The sequence below is a fragment of the Anser cygnoides genome, chromosome 3 (genome assembly GCF_040182565.1).
Source record: "Anser cygnoides isolate HZ-2024a breed goose chromosome 3, Taihu_goose_T2T_genome, whole genome shotgun sequence".
NCBI lineage: Eukaryota > Metazoa > Chordata > Aves > Anseriformes > Anatidae > Anser > Anser cygnoides.
Window position 1 is genome coordinate 8,709,778 of NC_089875.1, and position 20,585 is coordinate 8,730,362.

Below are 20,585 nucleotides of genomic sequence, written 5' to 3' on the forward strand. Positions count from 1 at the left end.
TCAATATGTCATCATCACCTGGTATGTAACTACCTTTCTCTCTGTTTAGACATGTTAGGTTGCTGACGGATACAACTTTCTTGTGTTACAGAAGAGGGCAGTGATGTTTCATTTTTGGGGACCGGAATCAGCAGCTAACAAAAGCTTCTGTTCTACTTAATGCAGAAACAGAAATAAACAGCGTACCCAGGGTTTGCTCTTGCAGTCTTGCTTCCTCATCGTGCTTCCTATTTGTTGTTTTATTTTCTTGAAGAAAACAAAACAAAACAAACAAAAATTTCCACCTTGGAGGAAGCATTAACAGCAATAGATTGCATGGAGCACTTCTGCCAGCTGCCTGAGACCTTTCTGGCTGAAAGGGCAAATTCACAGCAATATTTCAGACTTTACATAAAAATGCTAACTACCTGTTATCTGTTAGTTTCACTGTGCAGTTTGTTTGGCCTCAGAACTTCTGACATTACTGCTTGTCAACGGCATTTTGTGATTCCCATTCATAACGACCTTCCTGCTGCAGATTAAAAAAAAAACGAGGGCTCATTATGGAAAATGAGCATATGTACGTACCAGAGAGGCTTCCATTCTAAGAACACCTTGCATCATCAAGACATCAAATAGCAGCTTGCGTGATTTTAAGTTAGCTCACACATGCAAATGAGTGACAGGGCAGAGCTTCATAATAAACTTTCAAGCTGGATTTGTATAGGGTTCTTGCTTTGCGCAGCACACAGGGAAGGACTGAGCTTTCAGAGACATGGGTCAGGGTCTTATTTGAGCAATGTAATGTGGTTTATTTCTTTTCTTTCCTTGCTGGAGTAGTTGTCTGTAGGCTAGCTGGGTGCTGATCTATAGCAGATTTTTCTCTTCTTCAGGTTGAGAAATGCCTGAAGTGTCATTACCTTGGTTTGCAAGTGAATTTATCCCCAAACTGACAAGTTTGCAAAGCACGTCTAGATGGAAGATCTATTAAGTAAAGTTGGAAAAGAGGAAGATGCAAAATTTCTCAGAGAGTGGGCAAGAAAGAGTACTATTCAAGCTTCACCATGGAACTCCTCCGCATGGGGATTAACAGCATGTGGAGGACCTATGGTAGAAATTAAATAGCTGAGTGATCTCTTCCTGGCTGACATGTAGAACAAACCGTATGAAGCAATCCTGACTGTAGGTTAATATGTTTCAAGCATACACTAAAATTTTTATTCCAAATGAACAGATGATACACAGTTCCTAATAGGCACTTCCCAGAGTTTATACTATTTGTTGATGAACAAACTAAAAAAGGAAAAGCAATGGTTCAAAAAGGTCACAACTGTATCCATGCACACAACTTCTGGGAATTAAATTAAGTCATGATTTCTTTCCCTAGAACAATAATGAGTAGGGCTATTAATTGGTTTGAACTCTACCTATCATATGGTCTTGGTGAACTCCAGCATGGGGAGCAAGAGGAATCCTAATCCTTTGGGAAGTGAAATGCTCTGCTAAAGACACTGAGAGGAGGACATGAAGGCCTTTAGTCCTCCTACAGAAATTAAGATATTTGACTAAGATACCAGTGGTGGAAATTGAATCCTCATGAGGTCCCTCTGCAACTGAGAGGAGGGAGATGTGTTTTCCGAGTAAGATTCTGTCTCTTTCCACTAGAGCCTACTTTGCCTAACTTTGTCCCTCCAGTCAGACCATCACCCTTCAGTTACTTTCCTGGCGTTAAGAAAATTCAGGTTAGGCTGTCCTCTGCCAAGTCACAGCGAGAGAGGTCAGCATGTGGCAGTAGCTTCAAAGTTTACTGTAACAATTAATAGCTACGCAAATGCCCCATGAGTTAGAAATGCTTCTCTGAGCTGCAGAAGTTTTTAAGAGAGGCATCAAAGCACTCGAGATTAAACACAGCATTTTGTGTTTAATTTAACAGTGATAAGTCTGTAGGCCCAAGCTAGGAAAGAATAGAAAATATAAGTGTTTCAATTCGTGATAGTTAAATGATGCTGGAAGCTGTTACAGAGCTTCAGGTGGAAGTGTTGAGAGATGATGTTAATGGAGTTGAAAACCTAGTTTTGATAGGTCAAGCAGTCGCTTTATATCCCTTATATAGGGATTTAAGTACATTAAGTACTTGTGGATGGTTTGCTTTCCTGAGGTCATTTTAATTAACCAAAACAACAGCAGGTAACAGATTAATTGATCTACAGTACAGATAGCAGTGATGACAAATGAGGAATAATTCCAAAGGCATGTGCCAGCTGTATCGGTAAAGTAGTAGACGTTATTTTATGCAGAAAGCTGACTGCCCTTAAAATAATTGCATCTGTTTAGGCAGTCAGGCCCCTGCTGAGCAGTGTATGGCCTGCAAAAGAACCCATGTAACAAGTGGTGGCTATTTCTTCAAGTTCATCGGGGCCCCAGAAGTATTCAGGCATCCATTAATCAAAGATTTGTTTCATACGTCTGAAATCACAACTGAAAGCGTAGTAGAAAGCAATGTCTGAAAACGGGTAAAAAGTAATAGCATAATGTTGGGGTTAAAAGTGTTCACAATGCTGCCACAGAGCTGACTGCTATGTTGTTCACTGAGCCCCTCTGGAAACGCCATAAAGAACTGTTAGACGTTTCTGAAAAGGAAAAAAAGCCTGATGGCTTGCAGGGGCTCGGCCCCTAAACGCTGAGCTCTACAAGCAGCTTCTCACACCTGGGCTCTGATTCTCCCCAAGATCTCACAGTGACGGGGTCACCGCAGGGGCATCTTTAGATCAAGGAGCCTACGCTCAGCATCCTGGGGTGCAATGCCATAGCCCACGCATATACAGTCCTGCTTGAGCTCAGGGAGGATTTAGCTCACCTCTTGGTTGCGGGTGTTACTGGAAGTAGATGTGTCTGTCTGCCATAAATGTAGAGTTACAGGAACGAAATGACACTAATGCAACCTCAAGTCATGGCATTACGTGTGACAAAACGAGTGCTCTACATCTTGCTCTGCAATTGTAATTTGTTGATAGTAGCTTTTTAAATATCTTTACCCCGTCTCTTTTGCTTTCTGGTTTTAAGCCTGATTGCCTTGGTCAGGTTGATGTTCACTGGGTGGATAAAATGGACAGCATCAAAGTAAAGATACTTCCGATCGAGTGCCAGCAAAGGCATTTGCAAAAGTGACAGCATGTCCCTTCTGTCGAAAAATCTTGCATGTGCTTTCAAAAATCCATTGATGTGTTTATCCATCAAGACTTCTTTTTAATATATGTCTGTTAAACAAGCGCCCCCCCCTTCCTCCCTGGTGTTTCTCGTTAATAAAACATTGAGGCTGCAATCCCTGTAGTACATACAAAGTTCAGAAATCTTAACATGAAAAGCATTTGTTTTTTGAATGTGTTAAAAAAAGGGTCACATCTGGTAATGATTTTTACATGTGAATTTTATGAAGACAGGTTGAACTCTGTAACTCCAGATGAAGCACTGTATCAATTTTACAAGAGTTGTTCTTATTAATCTGCCTACTGATAGTATCTGTAAAATCCTAACAACTGAACCAAGCCGTGGCAGGAGAAACTGAATGCATCTGATGTGTTCATAATATAATTGTACTCAATGTCTGTTCTAGCACTATATGCACAGGCATTTAGCCTCCCCACGGCATTCCCCACATGAATTTGGCTGTTTTTGGCACAGCACACTTTGCTTTTCTTTCGTCACTTTCCGTGCCAGATGTTTGGAAAATATACTTTTAATTATGTAGCTTCAGTTCTTTGGCCTCCTTTGTTCAGATAGACCTAAACTGTAGCCTTAGTTATACTCATGTGACCCATGTGGCTTGCTGGGGAATACCAATTTAACTAAGCGCACAACTTCACCTGGTGTTAACATTATATTCCTACACAGACACCTAAGTTATACGTATGCTTCTGCAGAACCCAACAGCTCTGGAAGCTACGGCATATTAAACAGACTCATGTCAAATCTCTCAGGGATTAGCCCTTCCTTTGCTCCTGCAAACCATTGAATTTGATGCAAATGTTTATTTTTCCCTCCCTATTTTAAAACATAGTCCAGACCTACTGAAATTTCTGAAATAAATGGAAGCACATGCGGAAAAATAACATCAGGGAGGTGCAGTGGCAGGCAGCATTCCTCTTACCATGAGCATTATTTGTGCTCGTTGCACCACAGCAATTCTGGCTATTTAAATAGGAGAACTTACAATGATTTGTTTTAGTCTGCTAACCAGAATATGTGCTTAATTGCTCCTAATTTTGTAAGCGTATCTCAGCATTTCCCATAATGTAGTAGGCTTTTTGTTTAGTACTTATAGAGCATGTGTTACATTCTAGTACTCCCACTGTGAGACTATTCCTGTCTTATTAGAAAAGGCTGGGTTAAAGTGTCCACCTCTTCTGGTTATATCCCCACAACCTCTTGCTTTAATTAGGACTGGATGTGTCACTAAGATAATTCTTGCATCCTTTTTCGCATGTTTTCTGAGCCACCTTTACGTGGAAGTGATGTGTCTGTAAGGAAAGTTCACATAAAACTGGAAAGAGGCAGGAGGCTTCTGTCAGCTATTTTGGTTTTGATGCATTGCTAATTAATGAATTGTGTCTGCTAAGAAAAGTAACAGTAAATGTTTTCCTAATCTGTCAGGCTAACAAGTCATTACACAATCTAGCAATGTAAAAATCAGTTTTCAATATTATCTAAAGCACTTTGGGACATACAGGTTTATTTGGCACTTAGCACTACAAACCCTAAAAGCTAAGTGAGCTGGAGGGCTCCGTGGGCACATCCACACTGCACCAGCAGCGCGGGGCCAGAAGACAACAGAGGGCTCAGCTCACGTCAGGTTGGGTTAGCTGGATTTTGTCCTGGTCCTACTGTTTGCTGATATGTGAGCAGCATTTGTCCCTGATCTGTTTAGGCCAGTTGTTAGCCTTGCCTTGTGGGTGTTTGCATGCATTGCTTATCACCGGCCCATCAGCTAGTAGTAGCTACATTGCCTTGAAAATCTGCGCTACAGCAGTGAGTCAGACTCTTCATGGTATTCATTGATTTTATGCTACATCAGCCATTGCTCTTGCACACATTCTGCAAATACAGTGGTGGATTTTGGAGGCATTTGATTCCGTGTTTTTATTATTCAGTACATTAATGTTTCAGGCACTCAGCTACAGCGGTTTGGGTCTATAGGTAAGATACCGGATAAGGACAGGACCTAAAGACGTTAGCTTTACACTACAGCACAGCTCCCTCTCCTCTCCGTGGTGCATGCCCAAGGTTTTGATTTTTGGGTGAGATGGTGCCTGTGCATTGTATTTTAGGGGGTTGGGAATTCTTACTTCAGCTGTTTGTCTTTTCCCCTGGGCCTCTGAGAGAGGGGTGTCATCTCATAAACATTTCATGAAATGTGAGAATCCTTTACCTTTTGATGGATTTTTCTGGAATACTGTCACCGTCACTAGCCATGGGTTTGCTGCACTGTGAATTATGTGTAAGAGGCTATGGAAAGGCACTTTCACAGCTTTACTGTTTGAGGAGAAAATAGCTTTTGATATTAAGCTATTGTATCATTTGGATTTTCTGGGTGTCTCTCTAAGAACTAGAGGCTTACCAGTATTTCAGCCCCTACTTCAGTAATAAAGTTGGATGAGAACCTTGCCTTTTTATTGTTGTTTATGGTTCTGGCTTATGAGAAAGAGGTGATTTTTCTGGCCAGTGGGAGTTTTAAATTTGTTTTACGGAGAACTGAAATTTTGTCCCCGATTCTTCTACTGCTGCTCAAGCCCGCTCCAACACAGGAGCTTGCAAAAGGTATGTTGCTCCATTTATCCTCTCGTTCCCTTGCAGCAAATGGACAAATGACAGCTTTGCATTAATGTGCAACAACTTAGGTGCCAGTTAAAGGAAGTGTAAGAAACATGAATCAGCTTCACGTACAGTGCAGTATTTTCTGTAGTTGTGGTTTTTATCTGGATGAATGCTTATGCTAAGTGCACGATTAACTTGATGACTGTAAAATTTGGCAAAAGGACTATGGCTGTACAAACTCAGTTTAAATCTGTTAGAGAGTAAAGAGGAATTTCTTAAGGAACAGACTGACCTCACTGCAGGATAGTAGACTGTAAAGCTGCTCATGGGCTTCAGTGGTATTTCCTATCTTCAGCAGGGGTCTTATGAACAGAGAGCTAGACAGAAAAGTACGGGGGGATTTTCACATTTTTCAGCACTAGTTGTAGGAACTGTTCTAAAGGTATTTGGAAAACCATATTTGTTCCATATACATATATTTGATGAAGATCACTTGAATCATATCTGAGGTAATCTTTTAGTGCCCTGCCTGTTCAAAGAGGAGAGCAGTTAATATAATCATTCCATAGACTCTTCTGCAATACAGGAAAAGTTCCTTACATCAAACAGTTTTGTAGAAGGAAAGAAACTTTCTGTGGTAGAGGTTGAAAACATAAGCAGAACAAAATAATTCTGTAGATCTTTCAAATCTATTTCATACTTCTTCAGGTCCTCCAGTGTTCCTTTTGTCAATGTTCTAATAAATATTTTGGCAGGAATTGCGATGGGGAAGAAAATCAAGAAAATAATGTTTATTGATGGCAAATGAATTTTGGTTTGCAATTGGGAGTAGTCACACAAAAAAGTGACTTTCCTGCTGCTTCACCTCTGATTGGAGGACTGGAAAAAGCATTTATATATATATATATTTAACAAATATTGCTTCAAAGCACCATTTTTTGGATGTTACTTTCATCCCATTCCATGCAAATAAAAGTTATAGATAGTGGGGTTGTTTGTCTGTTTGTAAATAATATTATTAAGTTAGCTTCAGGCAAATTCGCAAAAGGATTTGCAGACAGAGAAAATATTCATACTTGAGTTACAGAAACAGATAAGAGATACAAGTTTTATACAGTCCAAAGAAAGATACTGGTACTCTGGGGTTCTCACTTCAGAGCTCCTAAATTAATTAGATGCTGCTAATGACTGAAAAAAACTATGAAAATTGAAGAGGCTTAGATTTTTTTCTTCCCTTTTTTTTTTTTTTCTTTGCCACCTCCCCCCATTAGACTCAAGTCTTCATTTCCCTCACACAAAAGTTGCCTTGCCTTTTTCTCTTATGTGAAATGAGGAGGTGTGTGGAAACTAATTATGTTTTTGACCTATTGGCCGGACTTCTTAATCCTGGGTTTTGAATTCCCAAACTTGAATTCCTTTTGAACACTAGTTAGGAAATTACTCTTGAGAGTAAAATAGTATAAAATAGAGTTCTGGTTTTATGAGAAAAGCTGCTGTATGGGGGACTTTGTTTCATGTAATTGCTTTGGGGACCTCCGTCTGATCCACTTGAAGCTAATATCGTAGGCCTTAATTGAGTAAGACTCCTATTGAAGTGGTAATCGCAGTTTACATAGAGAGATTCACTTCTAGAGCTGGGTCTGTTGGCCTTTGTCTCAGAGAAAAAAGGGCGTCACAGCCCTGCATGCAGATCTGCTGCCAGCGGCTGTTCTGGTGCCCCTCTCGCCCGGGGTCTCCCCTCAGCAGGTTCAAGTGCAGCCAGGAGCACTTGGGGCCTTTCTGAGACACGCCCCACCAGCGCATGCGTATGGCCCAGGCTTCAACCCTGAGCTAGGAGGATGGGCGGCCTTTAAACAAGCAGAAAACAGAAATCTACTGATTTTGCTCTTTCCTAGGTTGTGTTCTTTTACGAGTGCATTGCTCATTGCATTCTCTACAACTTGGGATTATCACAGAGTGCCTGAAATCCTCCTGGAGCACTGATTAAAATCAGTGACAGTTTCTTTCTTGAAGTAATACTTCCACTTAGGGCAGTTCCAGGTGTCGCAGAGTCCTAGGAAGAGAGAAACCTGAAGTTTGATTTTTACAGAAAATTGAGGATAAACAAGGAAATGTGTGGGAAGATAGCAGGTTGAATAAAGGGGTAGATGAGGCAAAATATTACCGACAAACTGCAATTTGTCTTGCATGTAACATCTTAAAGCCTGGCCTTGTGTGTGAGATCAGGGCAGCACGGGGGAGTGCAGGTTACTCTGACTCATAAATGTTATCAGGAAGGAAATTTGTGAGTGACCCCGTGCTGAAAGGGAGTCTTGACATGAATGAAATCATTAGTTTGGGTTTAGTAGCTGAGAGCCTTTTTGATACCTGGTGTCAATCTGTAAGAAGGTCCTGTAAAACCTATTGTTGCCAGCTGTGATCTCCGTTGGCGCTAAATGTAGCAGTGTCGGTGATTTGCTGTTGCTAACAAAACAACTTATTTTTCCTGAAATAAAAACCTTTGCATTTATTGATGAGACAACAGAGTTTGGTTGGTTGGTTTTCCTCTAAATTCCTTAAACCTCTCTGTAGCTGGGAAAACAGAACTGTTTAGATGCAGATGGTGGTTTTCCCCTGCATCCTCAGCCTGGAAAGCAGGTTCACAGTCCTTCTGCAGTTCAGTTCTCACAAGTGGGGACCAGGAAACCCAAAAGGCCTTCCTCCAGAAGGAACCCACTGAGAACCCCTATTTTTCTGCCTAATTTTGTGCCTCCTATTGCTAGAGGAAAGTAGTTGGTGCTGGTGATAGAGCTTTTCTTAGGGACTCCCTCAAGTGCAGCAGCACCTGTAGGTTTGGACAGTCCATGCAGCTCTTGAGTCTTCCACTCCAGTCCTACTTCAGGACTTTTCACCATGGCTGTTAAAACGAACACAGCCTGATTTTAAATAGAAATGACAGAGGGCAAACTAAATATGTAATCGTGGGTTGTGAGTAGGATTTTTTCTTTTTTCCTTTGACTTGCTTTCCTTTGCTCACTCATGTTAAACTTCAGGGAGGTTGTCTGGATAAGCAAATAATGAACGCATCTTAGGAAGCTGATTCTTAATATCAGGTAAAATGTGAAACAACTTAAAAAATGTTTCTATCCCATGTTATTAGCCAGCCTTGTGTAACCTGTTGGGATGGAGGTGACAGAGGTGCCTGTTACTCTTGAAAGGCAATACAGGTAGTGACAGAGCAGCGTTTGCTGCTGCACAGGCATTTCTCAGGCTTTGTTTTATTTTTGTCCTCTTAATGACATCTGTGGGGACCATGAGCATCACATCAGGCTCTGTATGTGAATTCAGATCTCCAATACTGTAGAAACTTTACAGCACAAGGAGAGCATGCTGAGAAAGGCAAAGAAGCAGCACAACCCTTGATGCTTGCCGTCTTTCTCTGCTGGTCTATGTTAAGCAGCAGAACAAGACAGACAAAAGCCTTGCTGACTTGTGACCAAATCCTAGAAATCTTCTCCAGTGACAACATTTTGGTTTTGGCAGCTTTCATGGAAAAGACAAGTTGTCAGGATAGGGCTCAGGTCTTTGCACGTTTGCCAAGGAGTGCTATGCTGCCATTCATCATGGAGCTGCTACACGTTTGGTGACGCTGCGAGCCTGAGTGTTCAGCCAGATTTCTTTAGTGACCTCACATAGGTTTGATCTGAAATGATTTTGTCTGCAAGACGTTTACATTCCCTGAGGATTTGTCAGGATGATGACAAAGCATTACTACATTTCTTCTAATGATATCCGCATTAACAAGCTAGACAAATATAAATGCTGTCTGCAAATTTAGATGAAATCCTGTCTGAGAGTTATATATTGCCTCCTGAGAAAAATATGTAAGTGGAAAGAACATAAAATGAGTATTTCTGCGGATCCCTTTGATCATGTTGATGTTCAAGACATCCAGTAATTTTCCTCCTCTTTGAGAAAGTGGGATGCTTTTTGCTGCACCACAGGATGGTGCACTGGTGGAGAGAGGCTGCTTGGTGCGTGCAGGTGTGTTTTTGCCAAGGCAGAACTGATTAAAAGTGGTTAGTGATTAATATAAGATTTGCGCATTCACTATTCACTGTTTGGGCTCATATCTTTCCTTTTTGACTTCAACTTAACAGAATATTCTTGGAAATGTTTACAAAAAAATAACTTCAAGGGTTTCTCCACTGAAAGGACTTAAAGCAAGAAAGGTTTTCCAGCTGCTGAAAAATAAATTTGTAACATAAATTCTTCTCCCTCTTACTCCTTTTGGGAAGGAATAATTTGTAGCAAACATAAGGAAAAAAATGGGAACTTAATCAGACAACACAGCATCACTTCCTAAACCTGAAAAAAGAATCATGATCAGAGGACAGAGCATTCAGAAAGCTGAATAAAGTTCTCCATGCCATTTCTCCATACACGTTCAGATTTCATATAGACATCTCACAGCTTTGGTGGATGCTTTGGTCTGATTCTCTGTTCCATATTGCCCAAAATCTCAGCCCTGAGCAGTAAAGGAAAGGTAGTGCACCTGCAGCAGTGCAAAAGGGGCAAAATAGCAGCTTTACTTCTGTTCATAAAACGTGCAAAGATCAAATCAAGGGTGCTCATATTACTTGATCATAAACCTTGTAATTCATATAAGCATGTCTTTTGGCCCTAAATTTTCTACATAGATTTTATGTTGATTTATATTCCATAAAAAAGAACCACTATCAGTGTTCCTGTGTAAGTTGTATGTTCTGTGCATCACCCATGCAACAGGGAAAAGGAAAAACATATAGCAGCTTAATCATATATAAGTTCCTAAAATTGCTTCCTGTTGTATTCTCCTTAAGCTTGTGATGAGACTCCTGCTTTAATATACTGTTTGCAGGATCAGTGCTTCAATGAGCTGCTAAATAAAGTTTTAAAGAGTACACTGTCATGTTTGTCTCTTTCAGCAAGTGTAGATATTTCATGGATATTGATGCTGTATGGGATAGGTTGGGTCACCCCCAGCAGGTTCAGAAAAACAAGTTGTTTTGTTCTAAGCTCAAGTCACTGCTTGTACCCAGGCTTCCCAGGTCCATCCTGATCACATATTACAGAGGTGGATTGGAGAAGATGAAGGAGAATGCCCCCTCCACATGGCAGTTCAGTTACTTTTATACAGGAAATGGAACTGTAGGAGATGAAACTGCTGTTCTGGCCGCTTTTGTTTTGGGCTGGATTTTTAAGTCTGGGGTACTGACCCACTTTCTGCAGCATCCTTGGGCTGTTTCTTCCCAACTAAAATTAAAAAAAAAAAAAAAGTATTTTCTTTTTAAATTCATCCTAGCAAATTTATAAATGGTATTTCAGTAGGCATTTGAAATACTTAATTTCAAACGTTGTGTTTTTTTTTTAAATGTGAGCTTTTTTTTCCTTTCCCCTTTAAACTATTGATGAACACTATTCATCCAAAAAATATTTCTGCAGTAATGGTTTCTTTCAGGAGCACTTCTTTTTGCAGCCTATATAATAATTTTATCTTACTGCTCTTAAGGCAGTGACAGATGATATTTTCTTCTTTTTATTTAAACACCTTATCATACACAGCTCACTGATATAAGAAAGACCCTTCTTCTCATGTTGAAGCTTCAAAGCCCTAGGTGTGCTCAGGAAAGATACCACATTATTTGTTGTCATTTTTCCTCATTTTTTATCATTACAACTATAATCACTTTTCTGCATAATGTTATTTCTGAAAGCTATGAAAAGGAAGAAAAAATGGTCTGCTTTGGCTGAGGCCAAAGAGGCTGTTTTCTAGTGAATGTTAGTGTTGAAACTACTGCACTTGGATTGCTTTTGCAAAATCAGGTAGCTGAGCTGTGCTTGTATTATATCAGAAAGGAAAACAGAACAAACAATGCACTTCTTAAATGATATCCTAAATGATATCTTGATACTGCTGAACAAGATGTGACCGTGTTACCAAAGGACTTGTTGCAGAACATGAGCCAAAGAGAGCATGTCAATTTAGCAAGGGGTCTTAGGATTTTTGTTTCTTTGTTTCTGACATATCTCGTTTAAAATTGACCAAATTCTTTCCATATCTGAGTTCATAGGTTATTGAATTCAGGCTCGGCTCCTTCCTGAGCAGTTGTCCTCAGTCACATTGCCGTGTTTTGAAAAGGATGGACTTCAAGGTGAGTGGGGTCTAGTCTCCACTGCTGTGAGGATGACAAAAACAGGCAAGCTATCTTGTCTCACTCAACTATATCAACTAGTTAGGTTTTCCTGCCAAATCCCTGGGAAATGTGTTTTCCCTATGGAGCAGTATCTTCCATAAATAGGAGGCTTTTCTTCAGATTCAGTGAATAAAACATAAAAAGTTTCTTGTTCATATCAACTCAAAAGGAATGCTTTCATTTTTCTTTTCATTTTTGCCCTCAGAAGGCAAGTCTTTCTAGTCTCATGTAATTTCTTCTGAAATAGTTGAATTTAATAGTTGCAGCTTAACCTTCTTGAAAGCTTTTATTAATATTTTTAATAGGAAAGAGGGTTTCTTGACATGAGGCTGACCAAGGGGGAAAAAAGTTGAGATTTGGAGAATCATATACCTATCTAATTTCTTTAAAAAGTGCCTTTTTTTTTTTCTTCCCTGTAGGCATCATTAGCCAATGCAGAATGGAAAAAGAAGAGAATGGGGGGTAGGGAGGTACGGAGGGTGAGGTGGGGGGTGGAAAGTAGTCACTTTCCTGACAATACCAGTGTCTTTAACTTCGGCAGTCAGAAATGAGTAGAGCATTTTATGAGAACAAGTCTGAGGGGAGACAGATGGACAGAGGTCTGAGAGAAATGATGCAGGTGAGAGATGAGATGAGAGAGACAGAGAGATGGGTGAGGTGCAAACCAGGGCTGACCAGGCAGCTGCAGCCTGTCAGCACTGTGACAGTGGGAGCTGGCATCTATGCCATCATTGTAACTTTGTAGATCATCCCATCCTAAAAGAAGAGGACAGCTGCCTGACAGACTGGAGAAGTGATGGAGGACTGTTTGGTGTTGCCTTGAGCTGCAGAGCCCTCAACACGTGTTGTGGGTTGGGGTCCAGCTTGTACCAGGAATGGGGCTGCATCCTTCAGCAGTAAATGCTCCTGGGGAACTCTAATTTACTATTCAGCCAGAGGAGGAAAAAAAAAAAAGAAAAAAAAACACCACACAACTTTTGTGGGATAGCTTAAAACACAGAAAGATGCTTTTTGTCCCGCTTGTGAATATTCAGTGCAGGAGCACGAAGTCTGACCTGTCTGTCAGGAAACGTGTTAAAGTGCTGGGCCCTTCCAATTTTATTTTCAAAATCTAGCTATATAGACATAAAATATTATTTTAGTACCCCAAGTAAAAAAATACACTGTGGAGAAGGACAGATTTCCCTCACTGCCAGACGCCATCTTGCTCAGTGCACCAGAGGCTGCACCCTGTGAGGAGGCCGCTGGAAACTACTGGAACCGGCCGGGGCCTCTCCTCACTGAGCCCCACAGCTAGACGCCTGGACACCTGCACCCAGCACAGGTGAATTTGCCAAAGCCCTTGTGACAGCTGTACTGCAAATATTTTGGGAATCAGGCTTGGCAAATGTCCTTAAAGGAGGCTTCTTCTGCAGCTTCCCAGCACCCTCCAGCGTGTTCCATGCCCCCAGGGGCCTTCAGCACTCAGGGTACATTTGATTCCCTCAGAGTTTGCTTGCAAATCTGTTGGTGAGCAATGGTAGACATTTCTTGGACTCTTTTTCAGGTGAGTTTGGTCTATTTATAGCCTTCCCGCCTGCCAAAGTGACACTGATGTTTGATTTTGTCTGTTAGTTTTTGTCATCTAAATAGTTACAGCTGTGCTGGAGTTAGCATGTCAGTATTTCTTTTTAACCACCTGAGTGCACCTAGTTGGAAGGCTGATATATAACACATTAGAATCCAGTTTATTGTCTGAATTTTGGACAGATGAGAATAATTAAGTTCACTGTGGGAAGTGTTACAAGTTGGGGATCTTAAAAGTGTTCACTCCTTTAGTATGGCAGGCTGTTACCCACACAATTTTTCTGGTGATGTCCAACAAGATCCGCAATTACACACTGCACGTTGTATTATGGAGTACAGCTGCAGTTGGTTTTCCTATTTTGTGACAGCAGGCTGTCAGAGTGTCAGCTCAGGTCAGTTACCTGGTTTCCTTTGAGGCTGTCTGAACACAATCTGAACATCTTCTGTTGGCTGTGGGTGCAGCTTGCTTACCTAGAGGAGTACTAACACATACGGAATAATTTTATACTAACTTGCCTTTAGCAAATCAAAAGGTCTTGTAAAGAAAAACTAGTCTTTTTCATATCCTTAGCAGCTTTGTGTCTTGGTCAGGATCCTGCCTTGCACACTCTTGCTTGCCGCTGGGTTTTATCCACTCCTGATGCAGGCAGCCCCTTGCTGGAATCTGCTCAGCCCCACGCAGAGTTGGGCTACTGTTAGGTTCTGTGTCTTTGGCTGGGATTGAGCTGAGTTTTCTGAAATCTGTTGTCTTCTGAGAGTATGTGAGGCAGGGTGGAGCTGGGGAAGCTGGTTTGGGTGCCAGGAACACTATTAGCTGCATTAGCACATGGCTGTAATTGAGCCAGCTCAGAAGCTGCGGGCAGCATAGCTGCATTTTCAGCTCCTGAACAGGCTGAGTTAGTCTGCAGGGAACTCTCTGGCTGCCTTGGTTGTCTGAATGATGCAGGCTGATGCTGCATCATAGTATTTATTTCACTGGTGCATCTCTGCCCTGTATCAGCAAGTAAGCGTGAAATCATTAACTTGCCTAGGCAAAAATCATTGCGTTGATCTATTTCCAAGGCTTTGCTCTTTTCTTGGGGCTGGGGTTGTGCATATCACCTCTGATATCCAAGTATTTTCACTCTCCTGGATGGTCATGCTTCTATAATGGGTCTCATCCCAGGCCAACTCCTACCCTCATTGATAATCTATGAGGAAAGTGGTGCAGGAGGGTGAGAACTGCGTGGCTCTGCATGGGGATTGGTACTTCGATCTCTGCTGGTTTAAATCCCTTTAAATGACCTGAAAAGGGGAAATAACTGAACTTACTGAAATTATGAATGAAATTAAACTGTAGAGAAGAGGACAAAGAGGAAATAGCTGATAAAACAAATGGGCTTCAATGCACTGCTGAAGTACACTGATATATACAAAGGGTGTCACCATGCTAGTTAGAAAGTGCTCACTCTCTTCAAGCTACAAATCCAAAAAAATAAATGATAAATATTGGAAATAATTGTTTCGTCCAAAAGCATTGACTTCATGAAACACCAATGAACCTGCCAAATCAGGACAAGAATCAATTTCACAACAGTGAAATGTGAGTTTGAGGATTTTTTACAATACAGCATCATTAGTTTTACACAGCCTCCTATGCATTGCAATCACAAAATGTGTAGAGGGGTAGGGAGAGAAAGCAGTTACTGAATTACAGACCTTGGTGTGGTAGCTGTCATGGGGATGATGTATAGGGATGAAGCAGTGGAAAAGAGTGCTGCAATTTAAAAATAGTAAGTGCTTATGATAATACTGTTACAGCTCTCTCATGTAGATTCTGCCTGATAAACTATAATTCTTTTAGTTCTGGAAGTTTTTAATCAAAAGGAAAAATAGCTGAAACTTTCAGAGAAGAATAGGAAATCCAAGGGCTATATTCTGTTATATGGTTTCTAAATAACGAAGTCTTGAGCCTACAAAACTCGTAGAGCTTGGAGATGACACCATTTGTACTCATTAAATAGCTGCTGTGGACAGTAGGCAGTAGCCATATGCATTTGAGGAGGACAGCTTCTGCCCTCTTAACTTTTCATATCCTGCAGGTAAAAGCCTGAACTACAAAACAAGTAGTTCAATTAGATATTGTTGAATAGACTTGACCTAATACAGGAGAGATCTATCAAGAGTTTAATGTGGAAGAAGAGCTGACAAAATAAATCAGTTTCTCAGTACGCTGCTAATTGTTCTTGTGCATGAAAATGGATGGAAACTTTTAACTAGCATCTTTAAACAAGTAATGACCTTTTCTGTATTTGGATTGGTGTCTTGAAAAAATGAAGAGAAAAATGCATTCAGTCAATCAGTAGATACCCTCGTTCAAGTACAAGCCAGAGCAAGTGAAACCTACAAAGCCATCAGCATCTGCTTTCTGGTTGTGAGGAGCTAGTGGGAAGAGCTGGCTGGGCTAAGAGGGAGGGATGCTGGGGCGGGGAGGAGCGGCAGAGTGACTCCAAGGTCCCAGCTCTGCCAGATTCCCCCGGCTCTCCTGTGCAGTGCATCCTGGTGCTGCCTGGGAAGGCTTTTGCTCACATCCCTGGTACTTACACAGGAGATTACTCCTTTCACAGTTGTTTTGCTTGCACCTCCTCAGCCAGTTCAGAGGAAACCTCTTGGTAATATGAATTCTTGAAAACTATCAACAGTGTTTATTTGCTGCTAAACAGAGAGGGTTTATGGAAATTAGTGGTCTAGGTACCAAGGCTAAAACTTGCTTTGTGGTTGATATTAGTGCTCTTTTTAAACAGTTGCATACTTTGAATCTTACCAAATGCAAAATAAATAAATAAACAAACAAGTAAACAAACAAATAAATAAATAAACGGTGGTGCATTTTAGCTTCCAGTGCATGTTTGGGGGAGAAAAAGTAACTGGTCTGTACCTGCTTGTTACAGAGCTGCCTGAAAGTATTGCCACATCTGCTTTATGCTTTTACCCAGTGAAGTTATTTCTTTCGTACATAGTCTGTTTTTAGCTGGAAATAGGATTCTTCTCCTGTATGTTTTATTTTCATGACAATATGACACATAGTGGTATTGATGAAACCTTGTGGTGGTCTTTTTTATGCTGCTGTTAATTCACGGTAACCTTCACATTCACTTCAGGGACTTGATTTATTTCCTAAACCTAACTGTTAATTAACCAACAATTTAGGCTTCTGAATCAAATGTGGTTCCTGTTCCTGAAAGTGAAGGAGTCACTTTGTGTGGCAGATGCAGAGGGAATTTCCTTTGTGGAAACAGAAAACAACAACAAGTACAACAAATTAAACGACTACCTGCTGAAAATAAATCTTTAGGGAGTCAGAGGAGTTTCTCTGCAGTTGCCAGGTGTGGAATTTGAAGTTTTTTCTTTTGACTCTGTGTGTTTTGTTTTTAATTAGTATCATATATAAGGGATCCTTGGTGATTTTAAACTGGTGTAATTCCATCTTGAGTTAAGCGCCATGCTGGCTTCCCACCTGCATCTGCTCTTCTAGGAATACCATAATAGACTGGGACAGAAATAAGTAGTTGGAGGTTTAGGGTCAGTCAGTAAAACAGCAACTCTGGGATGTCTGTAACTTTTTCTAAAGATGGAGTTACATGTTTTGGAGTGAGGAAGTATCCAAAAATCAGGTAAGGGAGGTCTATGAGTTTGAAGCATTGACATTTTTGCCTTTTATTGGAGGAATTATTGAAAGTTAATCACCTCTTCTGTGGTAGTTTTTGGCAGAGGCTGGCATTTAATGACAAACAGTAAAACTAAACTGGTTTCCCATTAAAAAAAAAAAAAAGAAAGAAGATGGGGAGCGAATCAGCTGCAGTCCTGTTGCTACTTTTCCTTCCTATCTCTCCCCATTTCTCTCTCCCCCTTGCCTCCAGCCATGTGTACAGCAGGCACTTACTTTGTGTCTGCTCCACAGGCATTACATGCTGACAAGCTCTATCAAACTACTTAACCTCCTTTCCCTGAAAGCCTTTTGTAAATAACTAGCATATGGGCATCATTTGGGGTACAATTCTCATTTAGAGTTTAGATAGTAGTGTGAGAGCTGTGGCTCCAATGCTCATATTTGGTTTTGCATGTAGCTGTAAAATTTTGTTAATAAAGTGCTCCTGAAATTTCCATCTGCAGTTGCAGTGGCAGTGTTTATGAATCCATCAGTCAGTGTAATTTGCAAGTGGATCTGATAACACCATTTGTTCTTCCCATGACAAAACGCTGAGTGTTGTCACTCTTGATTCCCAGCAGCAGTTACATCCATGTAGCTGCTCCTGTGTTGCTCCTGTGAAGGTGGCCACCTGCATGATGAAACGGTGCAGCCGGGGTGATGAAATGCAGTAAATCCCTCCGCTTACTTCCTTGTTTCTTTGGTCCCTTTCTGTTTTTATTTCTCTGCTACAAATCATTTTTCCAAATAATATTTTTGAAGTGTACTCTAGGCAGCTTTTTATGCTTCCCATAGTTTTCAATTTAGTCATTTGCCATGTCTGAAACCTCATGCTGAAATTTGTCCTTTTAGCCTGAAGCCCCCAATATTGTATAACTGTTTGGATGAACTCAGTAATTACAGAAAATAACCTCTGTAATTTTATAATATCTTCTTCTCCTAGTGATTTTCCTATGCACTTGTCATACCTTCAGTGTCACTGTGAAGTTGCTGGATAAATAATCCTAAATGAATGTCAGTCCAATATATTGTTTCTGTTGCCTGATAGCAGCAATAACAGGAATAATTGACTTGTGTAAGGCAGATGGGGATTGTTTCAAATTTGTTAAGCAGGTGGAGATATAAAGTGGAATTCTGGTTACTGGAAGTCAACAGTAAATCTCCTATTAATGGTAAAGCAGTGTTGTACAAAAATATTACAAATATGTACAAAATATTTTTTCAGACCCATGGAAGTACATGAGAATCTTTCCAAAGATTTTGGGATCAGCCTGCACTGGTGATTATTTGGTTTTGAGGGATATAAAAATCTTGAGACTTAAATGTTTTGATTTTTTTTTTTCTGCTGAAACAATGAACATTAAGTCAAGAAATGCAAATTGTAATTCCCTGCTGAAAAGTTTCAGACGGCTAACTACAAGACAGAAGGAAACGCATCATGTGTTAATCTGGTAAAACAAGGAATAACAAAATAGGAGACCTAATGCAAACATTTACTAATTGCAGCTATGTGGTAAATGCTAATGAACATTGCATACATTTGTAGCTAATGAGCTTGCTTCCGAATTATTATGAACTGTATTATTGTAGCCACTGTGAGGCCAGGACTGGAGTTTCAAGGGGCTACCAGGGAATGAAAAAAGAAGGCTTCCTGCAGGAGGCTGGTGAACCAAATAGCAATAAAACCCCAAGGCTTTTCTCTAAGTATGATTGAAGAGGCAGGAGTGACAGATGAGACAGTGAATCAGTGCTGAGTAAATGCTGGACAGCGGCTTTTGCAAACCAGCAGCATCATTTTTGTTAATTTTGAGGGTATTTTCATAACGCGCTAAGGTGGAATTTAAAGGGGAAAAGTAACACAATAATTATTTATAACTGTGAACCCTTCCTTCTGCCCAAGGGGGGCAAAACCATTAATATAAGCAGAAAGGCGGACAATCCTGGAAGTCCTTGTGGAACAAAACGGTGCTGAGGTGAAGGAAATAAGAGGTTTGTTCATGTTCCCAGGGGTACCGGCTGTACAAACTGATGTGCAAAGAAGTTACTCTGCAAGGGATACTTGAAGCACTACTATGCACTCGGCTCCATTTGCAGCTAAGTTACGGATCAGATGAAGCATCTTCAAACCAGCGTCTGCTGCTGTATGGCTTTCCAGAGAGCTCCATGATAAGGTTGGTGCGGGACTGGGGTATACTCTGTGCCCTTAGAGTTTTGGTTGCTGTTGCATTTTTATTACTGAAAGGGAATTCCCGGGAGTGTATTATTTGAAGTGCTGCACAGGCATTGCTGCACACTCACGGGTGGTGGCTTGTCATTGGCAGATGTTGTAAATCATCCCCTGAGGGTTTTCAGCACATGCCCTTTGAAAGCTTGGTCAGATCAGTGGAAAGCGATGCTAGGTAAAATGTCAGTGCTGTACCTAGCCTCGTCCATCCCTGGTCATGCTTTCTGGTGGGCTGCCTCCTAACAAGTACATGATGTCAAAGGCCCAGCAAAGACAGCAGCAGCTCTGGAAGTCAGTCTGTGCCTCATCTGAGAGGAAACTTGTGTGCCTCTGTTCATCATGATGTGCTGCAGGGAAGAGTGAGCGGGGTACTCTGAATACAGGCGAATCTCGGTTTGAAGTGACTTCAATTCGATAGGCTTCTCTAAAAAGGAAAAGGAAAAATAAGTTTACACTCCCCAAAACATGAGCGATGATGACTAAAAAACGTCTCTTGATGAATAAAGTTATTGTAAAATCTAACCTAAGAGCAGAGGTCTACAGTTAAAATGACTTAAAATTGCATCACTGTAGTGAAGTTTCAAGTGCCAAATTATCCTTTCTGTTTCATTTCCAATTTCAGTTCTTGTACTTTACGTTATAACTGCATGAAATTGCTATTAAGAAAAGCAGAGCCCAGATGTTGCTGCTGATTGTTATTGTTTATTGCTGTGCAGAAGGAAAATAATATCTAATTTATGTTAGAAAACACTGGAGATAAATGCAAGCATCAGAATTGGATTTAAATGATGTTGCTATATGCATGATGCATTTTCCCTTTCTCTGAACTCCTTTCTTGCTTCCAATACAGTATTTTGGAGTCTATATAAAATACAGCTTTCCTGAAGCCTGTGAGATATTTGTAGTTGCATTAGGTAAGCATTCAGAGCAACTTCAAGGCAATCTACCAGGAAGAAAACAATGATTGCTCAGCCTCAAAGAACAAACCCAAAAGGTAAGGAGTCTGGCTAGGCAGGTTGCTCAGGGCCTCGTCCAGCAGAAACCTGCAAAGTGTCTGGAGAAGGGTGCACTACGGCTTCCCTGCACCCCTGGCCCAGTATTT

General features: G+C 40.8%; 1 protein-coding gene across 18 annotated transcripts in view; it reads left to right on the forward strand.

Moving 5' to 3' along the window:
* The window catches only part of LOC106042289 (uncharacterized), a 215,889-nt gene that overhangs the window by 28,404 nt on the left and 166,900 nt on the right, over positions 1 to 20,585 (forward strand). For 17 of the 18 annotated variants that reach the window (XR_007162157.2, XR_007162155.2, XR_001211020.3 and 14 more), the window contains exon 6: positions 19,267 to 19,430. Coding sequence is in view for 11 of the 18 variants with exons in the window: in XM_048060853.2 (XP_047916810.1) it covers positions 19,267 to 19,430 (164 nt within the window). In the remaining 7 variants the exon portion in view is untranslated. Of the gene's footprint in view, positions 1 to 11,332; positions 13,552 to 19,266; positions 19,431 to 20,585 lie in introns of those variants that run through there. The other variant, XM_048060860.2, reaches the window with a different exon arrangement.